General features: G+C 40.1%; 2 protein-coding genes across 3 annotated transcripts in view; both read left to right on the top strand.

Moving 5' to 3' along the window:
* The window catches only part of LOC127942807 (uncharacterized), a 230,112-nt gene extending 224,886 nt beyond the window's left edge, over positions 1-5,226 (top strand). The window contains exons 1-5 of the mRNA XM_052538779.1: positions 1,927-3,494; positions 3,912-4,232; positions 4,394-4,687; positions 4,777-4,920; positions 5,011-5,226. Of these exons, the coding sequence (XP_052394739.1) occupies positions 3,446-3,494; positions 3,912-4,232; positions 4,394-4,687; positions 4,777-4,907 (795 nt within the window). The 5' untranslated portion in view covers positions 1,927-3,445 and the 3' untranslated portion in view covers positions 4,908-4,920; positions 5,011-5,226. Of the gene's footprint in view, positions 3,495-3,911; positions 4,233-4,393; positions 4,688-4,776; positions 4,921-5,010 lie in introns of the transcript that reaches the window.
* Positions 5,227-17,322: 12,096 nt separating this feature from the next.
* The window catches only part of LOC127942797 (uncharacterized), a 94,035-nt gene continuing 93,025 nt past the window's right edge, over positions 17,323-18,332 (top strand). For both annotated transcript variants that reach the window (XM_052538759.1, XM_052538758.1), the window contains exon 1: positions 17,323-17,457. In XM_052538759.1, coding sequence (XP_052394719.1) covers positions 17,412-17,457 — 46 coding nt within the window. In that variant the 5' untranslated portion in view covers positions 17,323-17,411. The remainder of the gene's footprint in view (positions 17,458-18,332) is intronic.

Raw genomic sequence — 18,332 nt, 5'->3', positions numbered from 1 at the left:
ACTAATTAAGACACGACAGGTGGCACAGATAGGACAATCACGGCAAGACTAGGATAACAAGGAGGGCGGGGCGAGGGAACGAGACAACACAAGCACATGGCCCAAAGACAAGGCCATGTGCTTGTACACAAAACACGGGTCTGTCATGATCCTGCCTCTAGACTAGAGAAAAGTCAGGACATGGCAGGACCATGACAGAACCCCTCCCTTAAGGAGCGGCTTCCAGACGCTCCCTAAGGGAACAAACGCGGGACATGACTGACTGGGACAGAGACAAAAACCAACACGACATGACAAATAGTAATAACGGCAAACATGAAAACACAACTATAGGGTTAGGGTGGCAGATCAAAAAAAACAAACAGGGAAGGGGAGGAGGCGGGACCACAAAGTTCATGGGGGACAGACCAGGGTGGGTTGGTGGGGCAGGAATCTTAGGAGGACAGGACAAAGGCTGACGACAGGGGGTTCGGGCCGGTCTGGGTGGTCTAGGGTGGGGAGTGGTCTCAGGACAACTGACAGAGGACTTGGCAGGAGAGGTCACAGGACACGGGGCAACATCTACAGGACGAGGGGCGACATCGACTGGACGAGGGGCGACAACAGCTGGACGAGGGGCGACAACATCAACGGGACACGGGGGGACTATATCAACGGGATGCGGGGGGACAACAGGACACGGGGAGACATCTACGGGACACGGGGCAACATTCACGGGACACGGGGCAACCTTTACGGGACACGGGGCAACCTCACTGGGAAACGGGACTACATCAACAGGACACATGACAACATCAGCTGGACACGGGGCAATACTTATGGGACACGGGGCAACAGGGGAGACTGAAACTGGGTAAGGAACTGCACTAACTACGGCGGGCTCAGGATTTCTGGGGACAGGGTCTGGGGACAGGACAGGACTGGTAGGGACTTGCAGGATCTGGACAAGACGAGACAAATAATCAGACAAGGCTTTAGCGGCAATAATAACCGGCATCTCCTTACGAGATGAGACAGACTGTATTAGAGTTTCTGCTGCAGAGTCGGCCGCGGCTCTCTCCTCCACCCTCACGACTGCAGACTTGAAAACAGTTCTCTTATTCACCGCTGCTGGCTCGGGCACGCCAGCGCTCACCGCTGCAGGAGGAGTCAGAGTCGCAGGACCGGAAGACCCCTTCTTCCTCTTCCTCCTTGGCCGAGGTGCAGAGGTCACAGCTGGAACCGAGACGGGTTGGGGGAGTTTGGCCTCAGGCAGGGCAGACTCTGACGCCGACGACTCTGAAGCTGACTCCCACGACAATCGTCTCCCTCGCTTCCTGGGGAGACTGCTGGCTGTGGAAGGCGCCTCAGGACTCTGGGGGGGGGATCTGCCTGTTCCCCCAGTGTTGTGACGGCCAGGAGACGACCCTCTGGGATTATTGGCAGCTGGGTAGGTGGGGGGGACCTCTGCGGCTCCTCCTGGGAGAGACTCTCCCACAGCCGGGCATAGTTGCGGAGGATCCACTCCCCCTCGGGCGAGTATGGGAGGGTGACCCCCTTCCTGTCGGTGGGGGATGACGTCCAGCATTGCCTCCGGAACTCCGCCTGTCGCTGAAGCTCGGAGGCCGCCTGCCTGCTGAGTTCCTTGGTGGTCGGTTCATTCTGTCAGGATTTGGCAAAAGAGGAACTCAAGTGCAGACAGGATTCTCAACACGAAGGGTTTATTAACACAAAAGGGAAAACAAAACCCACGAGGGGGAAAACAACAGCTAGGGCGGAAACTAAACAACTTAACAGGACAGGATTGACATGATAACAAACTCTTAAACACTAACTACAAACAAACACTCACGGTTACACAAAGACTTCTCAAAGGGGGTTACAAGGATAAACTTCTCTCACAAGGCTGACCAGTAGGAACACATATGAGGTACAATGAACCGACAAAAGACAGAGCACACTAGGAGATCTAAATAGGGGAACTAATTAAGACACGACAGGTGGCACAGATAGGACAATCACGGCAAGACTAGGATAACAAGGAGGGCGGGGCAAGGGAACGAGACAACACAAGCACATGGCCCAAAGACAAGGCCATGTGCTTGTACACAAAACACGGGTCTGTCATGATCCTGCCTCTAGACTAGAGAAAAGTCAGGACATGGCAGGACCATGACAGAATCCTTCTGAAACAAAACAGAATCATCATTCCTCAAAGCTTGAGATAAGACATGCTTCATACTGTAGTATTCACAAAGGTCATCTGGGTGTAGAAAATGTAAGAGGAGAGTGAGAGAAATGGTCTTTTGGCCTGGAATAAACAAAGACATCGAAAAGATGGTGAGACAGTGTGACATGTCAAAAAAAAAAAAACTAAGGAGCCACTGATAATACCGGATTTGTCTACAAAGTGCATAATGACACATGCAAAATCAATTTTAGCAAGACATGGTATACCACAGACTGTCATCAGTGACTGGCCCATGCTTCAGCAGCAAGAAGTGGAAAGAGTTTTCAGTGCAATAAGATTTCAAGCATGTCACTTTGCAGTATAAAGAACATACATGTTGTTATTGTCCAAGTGTGTGAGTGCAGAGTGCAGCGCTCTACTGAAGAACAAAAAGTCTGAGAGGCCTGAGAGTAAATTACCAGCAGATTTTTATTTTTGGGTGAACGCTCCCTTCATGATGGAAAAGAAGTGGTTTTACAAGTGTCAAAAATGTGGCTTTCTGAAGAAAAATCGCTATCAAACAGCATCTCTGATAGCACTTCTAGCAAATCTACTCGTCTCAGTTTTTTTCAGAATAACAAAAACAAGCTAAACTGTATGTTTTCTTTAATTTATGCTGATTAATTTTGCTGTAACAACACAGACAAACATTATTAATGTAATTCACTGGACTTTGAGTCAAAATTGGTCCTGTGAGGATTTTTCTCTTTTGTTTTATCAGTGCAAACATCAGTGTGTCTGGTTTGATCTGTCGATCGATAAACAGCTTCTGCTGGATGTTTTTGTTGCTGTCTGTGTGTGTGTGTGTGTGTGTGTGTGTGTGCAGTGTGTGTGTGCAGTTTATGTGTGAAGTGTTTCTTAATTTTCTCTCCTGCTGATATGACCCTCATAATCTTCTCGACACAAAACATATTTACGATGAAATGAAGTGAATTCATTAGTGGTCAATTACAATTCAGAGCATGCCATGCTAAATAACATGATACAGATATATAATACAATATTTCACTGTTTTAAAAGTTTTGCACACAATGACAGAATTAATTTGAAAATGTAAGATCAGCAGAAGCTTGTTGATTTTCATGATGATAAAGGAAAAGGACATGTGAGCGGAAACTATCTGACGTTTGGTGGAGGATTCAACCAGATAAGTATCACAGTTCAGTCGTTTCAGATCAATCTTGAGTGTTTTCAGATATTTTAAGTGTTGCTGTCATTAGCTTTTTATTTGAGAAGATGTCTCTGAAATTAGTTTGGTTCTGTTTGTGTTTCTGGCGTGTGGACGGTGAGTTTGAAATGTGTTTTTATGATTTCAGTTGCTTCTGTTCTAGTAGCATGTAACAAAATACTAGTTAAATTAGTCAAAGAGGATAAACATCTACTGATATTCTCATACAGAAATAATTAAAGAGTGATTTAACTGTGATATCAAGATTGAACTCAGATCTGAACTGAATCTTAAATACTCAACAGCATTATTTTCAGTGTGCCATTTCTCTTATCTGAGGTGCAAGTTTTTCTTTTTTATTTAGTTATTGATCTATATGAGATGTTTTAAGTACTTTTCCATTCATTCCAAATGTTTGTATTTTTGATTAATATTTTTCACTTCACATTCAAATTAATAAATGCTTGTGAAACTTCAATAAAACCAACATCACGTGACTTGAACTTTAATCTGTGGAAAAACTCTGTTCTTCAGGTGTGTTTGGTGATGAAGTGAAGTCAGTGAGCGAGGGAGATTCAGTCACTCTCAACTTTGATCTTAGTGAAATACATGATGAAGATCAGTTTCAGTGGGGGTTTGGAAATGAAACTCTATTAGTTGAAATCAATGAACAGACTGATAGATTCTCTGTAAATGATAATGTTCTTGATGGGAGATTCAGAGATAAACTGAAGCTGGACAATCAAACTGGATCTCTGACCATCACTAACATCACAACTGAACATGCTGGACGTTATTTACTGCTGAAATGTGGAGCAAACCCATCGTCAAAAGCATTCAGAGTTTCTGTTTATGGTGAGTCGAGATCATTTTTGCCCCTTAACTATTGTTGTTAACAATGTACATATTCATTATTGAATCGTTTTATAGTTTCAGATGACAGACTAAAACATTCAACAAACTGAACCAAAATTAAGATATTTAATATATTTATCTTCATTCTCTCATGTTTTCAGCTCGTCTGCCTGTTCCTGTCATCAGCAGAAACTGTTCTTCATCATTATCATCATCCTCAGAGCAGAATTGTTCATTGGTGTGTTCAGTGGTGAATGTGAGTCATGTGACTCTCTCCTGGTACAAAGGAAACAGTTTATTGTCCAGCATCAGTGTGTCTGATCTCAGCATCAGTCTCTCTCTACCTCTGGAGGTGGAATATCAGGATAAAAACAGCTACAGCTGTGTGCTCAACAATCCCATCAGCAACCAGACTCAAAATCTGGACATCACTCGACTCTGTCACACATGTGAAGGTACAGCAGAGCTGATATTAGTTAATGTCGGTGCTGATATTAACGTTTATTGAATGATCTGATCTCAGTTTGGTGTTTTTATTCCTCAGACTCTGTCCACTGCTGTGGTTCTACTGAAGCTGTGATCCGATTGGTCCTCTCTGCTCTGGTGGGCGTGGCTACTGTCATTCTTCTGGTTTATGACATCAGATCCAGAAGAGCTGAACAAGATCAAACATAGATTCACATATAAGGTGCATGATTGATGTAATTTCTCACAAAATGATTTTGTATGTATAGAAATATGTGTGTGATTTAGTAATTTGCATGTTCATCTATTTCAGGAAGTATTGAAATCTAAAGCAGAAAGCTGAACTTTGAAGGCTCTTGAAGTGTTTTCTTTTCATAATAAAGAAATTCCTTTATTGTTTATATTTCTCTCCTATACATAAAACGAATGAATAAAGATCTCTCTTTACAGCTACTGTACAGCCTATTTGTCAGCCTATTTGTCATCTGTATTTGCTTGCCTTTATCAATAAAGTTCTTATTCACTCTGAGCTTCAAGTCTCTGCGTGTTTTATTACAGTTATTATGTTGAGGGCTTCCTGGAGGATAACTCCTCCTCTGACAGGCAAACATTAAGTCTTTAAATCTCTGTAGTCTTATTTGTGTCTGTGTTTCATCAGTGGCTCAGTCTGCATCAGTATGTTATCAGGGGTGATCGGCTCAGTTTCCCCTCCACTAGTTCTCTCTGATTGCTTTGCTGTTCAGCTGGGAGTCATTTGCATTGGCACAACTTTCCTCACAAACGAGGTACTACTTTTCTACTAAGCTACCTGCTATAGCTCAATAAATTCCCCACTGGAATGGTTTCAGGACAAGCACGGCGGATACATCTCGAGCCATATTTTGAGCATTTATTTAGTACACATAACTTACACAGCTAGTTATATTTGATGTTTAGCTCGTCAGTTAACTAATCAGTTAGATCGCTAGGTTGTAAACCTGCAATGAAAACACAAAAACAAACATCAGAATTAACTAATGAAATTACACAATCATGAGATATAAATTTTTTTGATCTGAATTATTAGCAATGGTAGTTTACAGACACTCACTGGCAAGAGTACCAGTCCTGGCGTCTGTGCAGTCACTAACTACGCATATACAGATACACAATCTGGTGAATAAGAACAATAATAAAACATAATAATAAATAATAAATCTGTAACCAAGTAAGATTATAACATATATTAAATATATCATAAACATGCCTGAATTTAGAATAAGATGGTAAATATAAACTTATTTCTTCAAATACCCAAGAACATAAAAATAACAGCTATCACTTGTAATATACATATGTAAAACAGAAGTGACACCTGCTGGAAAGTTCTACATTTATACTGTGAACACAGCATTGATCTTTTTGGACATAATAGGGTCTGTATCTTGGCTGAATGGAGTTGTCAGTTTGCTGGTCTTTTCTTTTCTTGCCAGAATTTCGCTCTCAAGCTGTGAATCCCTTGTGTTTTTTATACTCAGAATAGCAGCTGTAATAATCAACTACAACTAATATAAACTCTAATGTTGGTAGAGCTTGTTCATATTGAATTATATTTAGTGTTAGTCCTCCGCAAAACTGCATGTAGTCTCTGATCATGTGCATCTTAAGCCCTATTCGCACGGATTAGTAATATCTGGGGACCTTGTGTGATTTTGTGTTTACAAATTACAAACATGGCCAATTTGCCCGGGATTAAGATCACAGACAACCTCCGCAATTATTTCAAATGACTGGAGGTACCGAGGCGGCACGCAGACTCTCTGATCTCCACCAAGGCAAGCTTTCAGTTTCTGACTACATGATACAATTTCGCACCCTGGCTGTCGAGTGCCACTGGAACTAGGAGGCGCAGTGGGACAGATTCCTGCATGGGCTGGCTGACCGTGTCCAACATGAAATTTACACCTTGGATCTTCCCAAGAACTTGAATGGGCTGATGGAGTTAGCGTTACGGGTCGACTCGAGGTTGGAACAGCGATCTCAAGTGGAAGATCGCCATGCCAGAAGACAACTCGAGCCATTGGGCCTTCTCCCCAATGGGTCAGCCCATCCAGCGATCCCGAGCCCATGCAGGTGGGTAGAGCTCGGCTTTTTTGGGAGGAGAGAGAGCGTCGACGAACTGAGGGACTATGTCTTTACTACGGCGGGGCGGGGCGGGGCGGGGCATTTCCACTGTCCACTAAAGGGATCTAGCCCAGCAGTAGGCTACTGTCGGGTGGAGCAGCATTGGGGAGATCCTCGTCCACAACTCTCCTTCCAGGAAGATTGCAATGGGCAACCGGCTCTTATAATGGCCAAGCCCTTGTGGATTCCAGAACAGAGGGTAATTTTATGTACTCCACATCCCCATCACTTCACTCCACAGACCCATTGCAGTCCACGCTCTCAATGGTCAGACATTACCCACCATCACGCACACCACGGATCCCATCACATTGACGGTAGAGGGTAACCACACTGAGACACTGGAATTCCTCCTCACTGACACTCCCCTAAGCCCCACAGTGCTCGGGCACTTCTGGCTTATCAAACACAAACCCAGGGTGGACTGGGGCCAAGGCTCCGTTTCCACCTGGAGTAATCAGTGCCATGCCTCTTGTCTTGTATCTTCTCATTTGTCTGTGTCTAGTTCTGTGTTTCAGGAGGAGACGGTGGATTTGTCTAACTTGCCCAAAGAGTACCTTGACCTGAATGAAGTGTTCAGTAAGTCCAGGCCAGCTTCTCTTCCTCCCCATCATCCCTATGTGCTAGAGACCTTATGCCAGGTACGTCTCCGCCTAAGGGCAAGTTATACTCACTTTCTACTCCTGAAGTGGAAGCCATGGAGAAATATATTTCTGATTCGCTGGCTTCCGAGTTCATCCACCCTTCCTCTTCTCCAGCGGGGGCGGGATTCTTTTTTGTGGGTATAAAGGATGGATCTCTGCAACCTTGCATTGATTACCGAGGGCTGAACAATATCACAGTGAAGAATACCTATCCTTTGCTGTTGATGTCTTCAACCTTTCGAGAGGCTGCAGGAAGCATCAATATTTACAAAACTGGACTTACGTAATGCTTAACATTTGGTCCGCATAAGGAAGGGGGATAAATGGAAGACAGCATTTAATACCTCCCGGGGCCATTTTGAATATTTGGTCATGCCTTTCGGGCTGTCCAACTCCCCTGCTGTCTTCCAAGCACTAGTCAATGATGTGTTGAGAGACATGGTAGATCAGTTAATTTATGTCTACCTGGATGACATACTGATATTTTCTTCTTCTCTCCAGGAACAAGTTTGGCAAATCAGACTAGTGCTCCAGAAGTTGCGAGTGAATGGGCTTTTTGTCAAGGCGGAGAAATGCATTTTTCACACACAGTTCCATTTTTGGGGTACATTGTATTGTCCGAGGGAGTGCGCATGGACCCCGACAAGGTTAAGGCTGTGGTGGATTGGCCAAGCCCAGATTTCCGTAAGGCCCTGCAGAGGTTTCTGGGGTTCTCCAATTTTTACAGATGTTTCATTCATAATTTCAGCAAACTGGCCCCACCTCTGACAGCATTGTGGTGGTAGTCTGGTGTAGCCGAAGCTACATTTTACAAATTGAAGAGCCGCTTTGTTTCAGCTCCCATTCTTGTGACCCAAGATCCATCACGTCAGTTCATGGTGGAGGTGGATGCGTCAGAGATGGGGGTAGGTGAGGTTCTCTCCCAGCGCTCTTCTTCAGATGACAAGATGCATCCATGCGCATTTTATTCCCATCACTTATCACCAGCCGAATGCAACTATGACATTGGCAACAGGGAATTGTTGGCGGTCAAGCTTGCATTGGAAGAATGGCTTCACTGGTTAGAAGGGTCGGGGGTTCCTTTTATAGTATGGACTGATCATAAGAATCTGGAATACATTAGATCAGCTAAAAGTTCCGACGTTATTAGATGGGGCCATGGTTCCAATGTAGCTTGTCATCAAGGAGTTAATAGAACCAAGTTTTTGACTTCCAATCGCTCCCCAGATGGGTTACTCCAGCCACTGTCTGTTCATTTGAGACCCTGGTCACATATCGCTCTAGATTTTATTACCGCCCTCCCAGGGCAAGATGGCCGTTTTGACCGTGGTGGACAGGTTCTCGAAAATGGTTCATTTCATTCCCTTGCCCAAATTACCTTCTGCCAAGGAGACAGCAGAGGCTTTCGTAGATCATGTCTTTTGTTTACATGGCCTTCCGATGGACGTGGTCTCCGACAGTGGGCCCCAATTTGTATCCAAATTTTGGCGAGAATTTTGTAAATTACTGGGGGCTACGATTAGTCTGTCCTCGGGTTTCCATCGCCAGAGCAATGGCCAAACCGAGCAGGCCAACCAGGATCTTGAGAGAGTGTTGTGATGTTTAGTCTCTAAGAACCCTTCCTCCTGGAGTCAGCAAATTTCTTGTGTTGGGTACACACATAACTCATTGCCAGTGTGGGCCATGGGCCTTTCTGTGTTTAAGTGTAGTCTAAGTTACCAGCCACCAATTTTTCCCTATCTGGAATCCGAGGTCGCGATCCCCTCCACTCACGCCTTTGTCCAGAGGTGTTGTTACACATGGAGCAGAGCCCGCGAGACTCTGCTCCAGGTGGGAAGATGCACCAAGGCCCAAGCCGATCGCCACCAGTCTAAGTACTTGGTGTACTGGGAGGGTTACGGTCCAGAGGAGAGAAGTTGGGTTCCTGCTAGGGACATACTGGACTGCTCCTTTATTGATGATTACAATCAATTTGGGGAAGTCGTGGCCTAATGGTTAGAGGGTTGGACTCCCAATCGAAGGGTTGTGGGATCTAGTCTCGGGCCGGACGGAATTGTGGGTGGGGGGAGTGCATGTACAGTTCTCTCTCCACCTTCAATACCACGACTTAGGTGCCCTTGAGCAAGGCATCGAACCCCCAACTGCTCCCCGGGCACCGCAGCATAAATGGCTGCCCACTGCTCCGGGTGTGTGCTCACAGTGTGTGTGTGTGTGTGTGTTCACTGCTCTGTGTGTGTGCATTTCGGATGGGTTAAATGCAGAGCACAAATTCTGAGTATGGGTCACCATACTTGGCTAAATGTCACTACACTTCACTCACTTTTCACTTTCAACAGGTAGGTCCTCCTGGGAGCTCCAGGAGGCGCTCCTAGGGGGAGGGTCACTGTCACGGTTCATGAATTCACACCTTTCTCACCTTTTCTGTGCATGCGGTTATGTTGGAGGCATAGTTACTGATTACCAATCACTCTGATCCCCGCTCCTGCTGCACTCATCACCAGGTCTATATTAACCTGTCTCTCACCCAGCCATGTTGTCAGTTCGTTTCAGTGTGTTTGGGGTTCCGGCTGTTCATGTGCTTCCTGGTCTACACTCTCCGTTTCGGATTCCTGGATCCCACCAGTCTGGTTCGCCCATTGCTTCCCTGTGTCACGGTCCTGAGCAGTGGTATCCTCAGCCCGCCTGCCTCAGAGCCCGTCTTCACTCGTCTGTGCTTTGTCCAGCGAAAACTGACATTATCTTTTCACGAGTGCCTGAGTATAATAAACCTCTGTCATTTAACTCACTATTGGATTCTTTGCCTTTTTTTCCACCCCAGACGTAACAAATAGTCCACTGATGAGGTTGAAAGTTAGGCCCGACATGACCTGAGCCCGACAGATTTCGTCCCGAGCCCGTCAAGTACATTTTGATTGACAGCTTTTTAACCCCTTAACTGTCACTCATATTTTTGATGGTGCATCCAGCAACATTACTTGCTCATTATTTTCATTATAAACATGGTTAAAACTTTTAACACTTTGCTTTAGTTGCTGGTGTAACTAAAATGTAATCGCCAGAGGCAAGCCTCCCTAAAGCTGTCCCTTTCACCTACTCAGCATCCATTTTCACATCTTTCTCTCGCTAATCGAAATGCATCACATGACTGCTCATTTACCTCGCAAACTTGAGCGCAAGTCCGAGTCTAGACAGAGACCGTGTAAAATTATATAATTCAAGCCCAAACCTGACGGGTTCAGTCAGGTCCCATCGGGTTCAGGCAAAGATATTCAGCTCTTCTCAAAGATATGATTGATGTATGACTGAAACCAAGAAGCACTGTTAACAATGCCAAAGGGCATCACAAGAACATTAATTGTGCCCTGTAGAGGTAGAGAAAGCTGTCTTCCATCCATCTCCCTCTTTGATGTGGATGAGATTGTATGCTTTGCAGAGATCATGTTCCTCTTTCATATATTTCTACTTAGCTTCAGATTCTGGTAGTGAAAAAGTAGTAGGGCGACGAGATTGAATGAGGTTATCAATTTGAATAGCCAGTTCAATTAATTGGTTAAGAAATCTTCCCTCGTCCCTGAACACCAGTTTGGATTGAAGTTCCAGACTAAGTCCTTTGAGGAAAAGCAGTTTTAGCATGCTTTCACAAGCAATCCATAAGAGAGAGATAGTCCAGTCCAGTATTCCAGATATGTGTGTGTGTGTGTGTGTGTGTGTAGACCAGATTGCAGTTCAAAACTCAAGTGAGTGTTCCCTCTGGTGGTAAGCGGGAGGAACAGTGAGAGTCTCCTTCATGACAATACTAGGGCTTTAGTTTGGAGAAAGTTCTAAAAATGTTCTTCAGGCATGAGTGATGTTGGGAGATTCAGTCAATTCTCATTTATTTGTAAAATAATTTTTCACTATAGATTTATTTTCAAAGCAGCTTTGGAGAGGATGCTTGTTTATCCATTACAATTAAGAGTAGTTTTATCAGAGAGACTCCAAATTATCTCAGTGTAGATGAAGGTAATCATGCAATTAGTTAATGACAGTACTTAAGCAGAAATGATGAACATGATTAGGGCAATGATTACATGTTATGGTCATAATGATTACAATTTGTCAGTTTTGCATACTGATTCAGAGTTGGCATCCTCTGATGTCTTCATAAGAGGCTGGATCTATCTTGAATAATATCTAGTTACATGGCGCATGTCCACAAAAGAAATCCCCCATTTATTTTATGGCATCCACTTCAAACATTCACATGATATTGCACATGATAACTTTCATTAACTCTACAGTAAGTAAATCTACTTCAGCAGCTCATTACTCTTCAACAGTGATGCTAGAGATACCGCAAATATAGAAGTTCAAAGACAGATCTGTAAATATGGCTTGTTTCTCTGATGCATACATTTTAAATGATTACATTTTCTGTTCAAAAATACATAACATTTTTTAAAGAAATAAAACAGGATTTTTACAAGCAACTGCAAGCAATACTGAGCTCTCTTGATTGTAATATCAGTCCTAAACCGAAAACGTTTAGTTTTAAATACTTTGCCATTTGACTAAAGCAAACATATTTATTATTTACTTGATCTTTTATATAAAAAAGTGCTATATTTTTAACTTTGACTTTTTTGTTAAAACAGTTCTTAATAAATTGATATAATGTAAAGGTGGTCTTGCTGATCTTTTTGTGTGTGTATTGTAGTTAGATTTAGTCGTAGCACAGTGTGATTGGGCGGGGTAGGATCTATAGCAATTAATAGTTTATATTCTTTCCCATTAAAGTAAAACTGAACATATATAGGAGCCTGAGAAAATAACCATAACCATAAAAACTACAAACCTAGAACTTATTTTAGCATTTTTATTTGCTTATTTAATTGCTTTATAATAATAATTATTATTATTATTATTATTATTATTATTATGGAGTAGATCATACAATTCCAAATTTGACAGTAGTAAATATGACTTGTTTTATGACATATAATTATCACAGAAACAAATCCACAGCTCAACCGCAGCAACGAGTAGTGGTGTTTTCGTAATCAGCATAACCTATTTGAAGGAATCAGATGAATGGATTGAACTCATTCGTTAAGACAGAGACTTGCTGCCACTTGTTTAAGTTTCATATTAAATGTTTCATTGACATATTTCTGCCTTCAAAAATTGAAACATTAATTTCATAACATTTTATGCATTTGTAGGCTAATTGCAGTGTAAATGCATTCAGTTATGAAGACTCTGCTGGATTTTGTTGACAGTGATTGGATTTGTAATACTATCAGCCGTTTATTAGTTGAACTGAATTTCTCAACTGGAATTAAGACTGTGCCATTCCATATTCATGACGCATACATTTAATACGGTTTAAAAAATGCCCCCGGACATTGGTTTATGGGTTTGTTTCTGATGCTGTCAATGTTGTTTTTGGAAGTTGCATTAAAAAATGCGGTTAGCTCAAAAAGCTGAGGGCACAGGACAGGCAAAGTTTGGATGATGCTTGTATGTTCAATGCATGGCTTGTGTGTTTCACTAGCTCCGTTGCCATGGACACCTTTAGTTTGACCTAATTCTGGCACAAATCTTCTACAGCAATTGATGTCTCCTTCTATTCTGAATCTTGTAAACATGCATTGTATGCGTTGAAAGTGAAACCCAAACAAAAAAACAGCGTGCATAAGAAAGCGATTGCATGCTTTTGCGAAGTTCAGCAAATGTACACGATCACAGATTGCAGGCTTCCCAGCCCAAACCACCCCCAAAGTTAAACTGAAATAAAAACCCATCATATAAGCCGTTTTACCCATTTAAGTCATTCATCCCACACTATCAACAAGCGTGTCATGTAAGCTATACTTTTTTTGTACTTTGTTTGGGAACCACAAACTGTCCCTGTAGCCTCAAAGCTTTCCCATCACCTACTCTGGCTCGATTACTATTCCTGAGGAAATGAATAATGAAACCTGAAGAATCTGAAGCTAGTTGAAAAAGAGACCATTTCTTATTTTAATTTAGTTTAACTTGATGTACTAGCTTATTATAGCTTATTTTATTTGTAGAAAAAAAGACAAAAGGGACAATACATATTAATGAACATTTTTCACAAATGTAAATATGCCAGATTATAGCCAAAGGCTAATTTCCATCTGCAGACCCCCAATCAGGTAGATGTTACACATAAATACACATAACTACATACAGACACACTATGCACAGGCTATATACAGAGAAGCAAGTACAATAACAGTGATCACAACATACATGTCCATAATACACTATATCCATGCTACACTAACTCCTATTACACAACCCATATCACATTGATAGTTCTATCCCCTTTATTTTTACAAAACACTAACTCTATTTTACATCTAGTATATATATTAATGATTACTAAACATGCTCACATGTTTAGTAACATGTGTGTTCCTCAACCATACTTTTAAACAATTCCTAAAAATAGGCAAACTTGTGCTTTCCCTCACTGACTGAGGGATACTATTCCAAAAGCTCACCCCCTGATATGATAGAGCGTTCTGTGAAAAGGATGTCCGCCTAAACGCCAAGACACAGTCACCTCTCATATTGGCTCTAGTCACTCGAGACCCGACAGCACTGATAGACTTTTGTTTAATAAAATTGCTCAATGGTAGAGGCGCCAGACCATGTATAACTTTATAGATTAAACAGGCTGATTTAATTAATTAGAAATTCGCAAAATTTAAAAACTTATATTTATCTAAAATATTACAATGATGATATGATGAAGGTTTCTTATCTAATATTTTCAATGCTCTTTTGTAGCATACCTCAATTGGCCCGATAGCAGCATAACTTGTATAAGACCAACTTGTGATACAGTACTCAATATGAGCCAGTATCATAGAGTGCAAGAACGTAATCGCTGCTGTATCTGATAATGAGATACAAATTTGTTTAAAGTTCCGTAAATTAACATTTACAGTATTCACAACTTTTTTGATATGTTTTTTAAAAGATCATTTCGAGTCTATCAGAACTCCCAGATACCTAAATTCCTCAACATTAGTTAATTCTTGTCCACCCAAGCAAACTTTTACTGTGGCCACAGTTGTTTTAGGTTTACTAAAAAACATTGATACAGTCTTTTTAACATTAAGACACAAGCATGAATCATTCAGCCATTTTTTCAAATCATTTAAAGCGAATGAAAGCTGATGGGCTGCATCCTCAGCACTTTTGGCATGTGTAAAAATCACTGTATCATCAGCATACATAATCGTGTCAACATTTTTGCATACATTGGGCAAACTATTCACATATAATGAAAATAGCAGAGGTCCTAAAATTGATCCCTGAGGAACACCCTGTGTATATTGAAGATAGGGTGACTTACAATTCTTTATTTGCACACATTGTTTTCTATCCGATAAATAAGACTGTGTCCATTTAACTGTTTGATTACTAAAGCCAAATGTTAACAGTCTAGACAAAAGCTTTAAGTGATTCACAGTATCAAACGCACGCTTAAGATCAACAAAAACAGCAGCAACATAACTGTTTTTATCTAAATAGAACTTCACCTTCTCGACAAAAACACAAATAGCCGTTTCAGTTGAATGAAGAGATCGAAATCCAAATTGCATAGGGTGCAGACCCGGATTGGAATAATTAAGATGTGCAATGATAGAGTTGGCAACCCACTTCTCTGCTATTTTAGAAAAGGTAGGAAGTATGCTGATAGGTCGATAATTAGCAGGTTCTAGTTTATCACCCGATTTGTATATTGGTATGACATTTGCAACCTTCCAACTTGAGGGAACGACTGCCTGCGTAATTGACAAATTAATAAGATGGGTCTCAGGCACCAAAATACAAGATTTAAAAAGCTTCAGAAGATTGGTATCAAATCCAAACACATCCCTTGCTTTAGATTTTTTTAATTTAGAGATTATGTTATTCATGTACTTCATTTTCTGTAATTGTTTGAATATTAAACTTAGAATTTAGAGTTACGGCATCCATATAAAGGTCAATGTGGGCCATATTTTGTTGAGAGTCACAAGAGCTAGAAAACAATTGAGCGATCTCATTAATGGTATTTCAAAAATAATAATTTAATTTAGTTGCTAGGTTGAAAGGCTCTGATACCAATTCATTAGTAAATTTGAGTTCAAGGTCTTTATCAGCAATATGCTTACTTGTACCCAGGAGTTTGTTAATATTTTCCCAAATCAACATACAATTTCCTCTGGCACCATTAATTACAGACATGAAGAAATTTGCTTTTGCTATTCTCAAGGTTTGTGTGACTTTATTTCTTGCAGATACAAAATGTAGTCGATCAGTGGTTAATCCAGATTGTAATGATTTTTTTAGTAATTTATCTCTGAGTATCATAAGCTGTTTACACTCATTATTGATCCAAGGCTAGGAATAAACTTGTTTCTTTAAATGACCCACTTTCTGAAATTGAGACAGAATCATTTTAATAGTAGAGTATATAAATCACAACATTGATTAGTGTCATCACATAATACTATACTAGACCAATCAAAAGAATTTAAAGCTGCAATTAAGCATTGTTCTTGGCTATTTGGAATAAACGTTTGTTTTATATTAATGTTTTTACTAACACTTCTCAATTGTTTTTTAGTCAGCTTTCTAGAAAAGAATATAGCATTGTGGTCAGACAAGCCAGTTAGGAAATTGTACATTTTTATTATTCTATATGGTTTGTTAGAAAACACCAGGTCTATCAAAGTTTTAGAACGATTTGTTATTCTAGTGGGATCACTGATCATTTGTGTTAATCCAAAATTATCTCTAATTTCTTTCAGTTTCTTTCTGTCACTTTTGCTGTCCCAATTTACATTTAAGTCTCCCATTAGAATAACCTCATTATTAAAGTCACAACAACTCAGAAGTGCTTTAAATTGATCATAAAAATCTACTTTTGCTGACGGCGGACGATAAAGACATAGAATAGTAAATGACATTTCTGTTGAAAGTGCCACTTTAATTCCAAAACATTCAATTGATATTTCAGTAGGCCAAATTATTTGTATACATTTTAAAGAGTCCTTCATATAAATTAACACCCCTTCTCCCTTCCCTTGATGCATATCCTTTCTAGAGACATTGTAGCCCTGTAATGATACCACTGCTTGTGGGGAAGAGGGTTTAAGCCAAGTTTCTGAAAGTCCTAAGAAATCCACATTTGAGTTAAAGAGAAGATGCTCTAATTGTTCCCTCTTAGGGGCCATACTGCGTATATTCAGATGGCCTCCTAATAGCCCTTTATTTTTACACTGTGGATCCCATATAGTCCTGGCTTGATTAAGAGTCGGAAATAACTTACATGATCGATGTTTTTTAAATACCGGGTTCCTTTGTGTGCACATGGATACGTGTACTAAAACAACTAAAACTGAAAAATAAATAAATAAATAAATAAATCTACTAAAAATCAAAAACACAAAATTAAATGACTTGAAAATATCTGAAATTAAAATTGAAAGTAAAAAAAGAGGAAAATATACAAATATATAATAGTATTTCAATTATATTTTTGAATCTCACAGTATCGCTTGACAAAATGTATATGTTAGTTTAAAAATCACAGAAGTAACATTTTTAACTTATGAGAACTTCACAGGACACTTTTGAAAATAACACCATCGAACAGGATCTACAGGAATCTGAAGTCTGGTCCTTAAAGTGACACTTCAGAGTGTAAAAAGAGCTGCAAAAAGCAATCACACATACGCCCAGCGGTCACAAACACCAGCACTGTGCAGTTATTTCAGTTGACAGTAGAGTTTCTCATGACTTTACTATATATCAGTCTCTCATCAGCTCATCTGTCATTTTATTACTGAACCAGTTCTGAAGAGTTTGTCTTCATATTTGTGAACTCAAACCATTGAGGATGTTTGACAGATTTTTGTTCTTTTTGTGTTTGTGGCATCTTGTTGGTGAGTTTAAATATATATATATATATATATATTTTATGGCTTCTGTTGCTTCTGTTCTGAAACCATGTAATAAATGATAATGAATTCAATTATTTAGAGATTTATACATATAACTGAACTATTATTTCACTGTGAGAGCACATTTGAATTCAGGTCTGTTTTAGCTTTTAGGAATTGATTAAAAAAATATATATGAAAGTGAAATATCTAACAGCATTAGTTTAAAGGGTTAGTTCATCGAAAAATGAAAATTGTGTCATTAATAACCAGTGTTGTGCTAGTTACTAAGAAATAGTAACTAGTTACAGTTACTAGTTACTTAATTAAAAAAGTAACTCAATTACTTTGTTGATTACTTGCACCAAAAAGTAATGCATTACTGTTAAAAGTAACTTTTTAGTTACTTTTTTAAAGAACTTTCTTTAATGTTCCCATTAATGTGCTTTTAAGCCTTATGGTCTATACAAACACAAAGTAAAACAGAAAGTAATTTTTAAACACTATTTTGATTAAGTAAGACCAGCACAAAATGAATATTGTATATCACAAGGATTTCTTAAATAAATAACAAAACACCTGAATAATATATTCAGAATCAAAAACTAAAGTGGCTTCTGCATCATAAAAGCTGTTGTGTTGAACCCTTAAAAATGTTCCTTTCACAGCTTAAGTATGAAAACTATCAACAATGGACAACATAACACAAAACATTTTGAAATAAATAAATGAAAGCAATCTGAATTTTTCAGAAATAATTTCGAGAAACATACATACATACATACACATATGTATAAATGTAAATATGGATGCAACAACATATGTAAATGCTGTTTAAAAATGAAATCTATGTTATCATGCTAAGGAGCTGACTGAAA

This window comes from Carassius gibelio, chromosome A22, assembly GCF_023724105.1.
Source record: "Carassius gibelio isolate Cgi1373 ecotype wild population from Czech Republic chromosome A22, carGib1.2-hapl.c, whole genome shotgun sequence".
NCBI classification, from domain to species: Eukaryota; Metazoa; Chordata; class Actinopteri; order Cypriniformes; family Cyprinidae; genus Carassius; species Carassius gibelio.
Note: the sequence above shows the minus strand (reverse complement) of the source record. Positions and strands in the feature narration are given on the sequence as shown.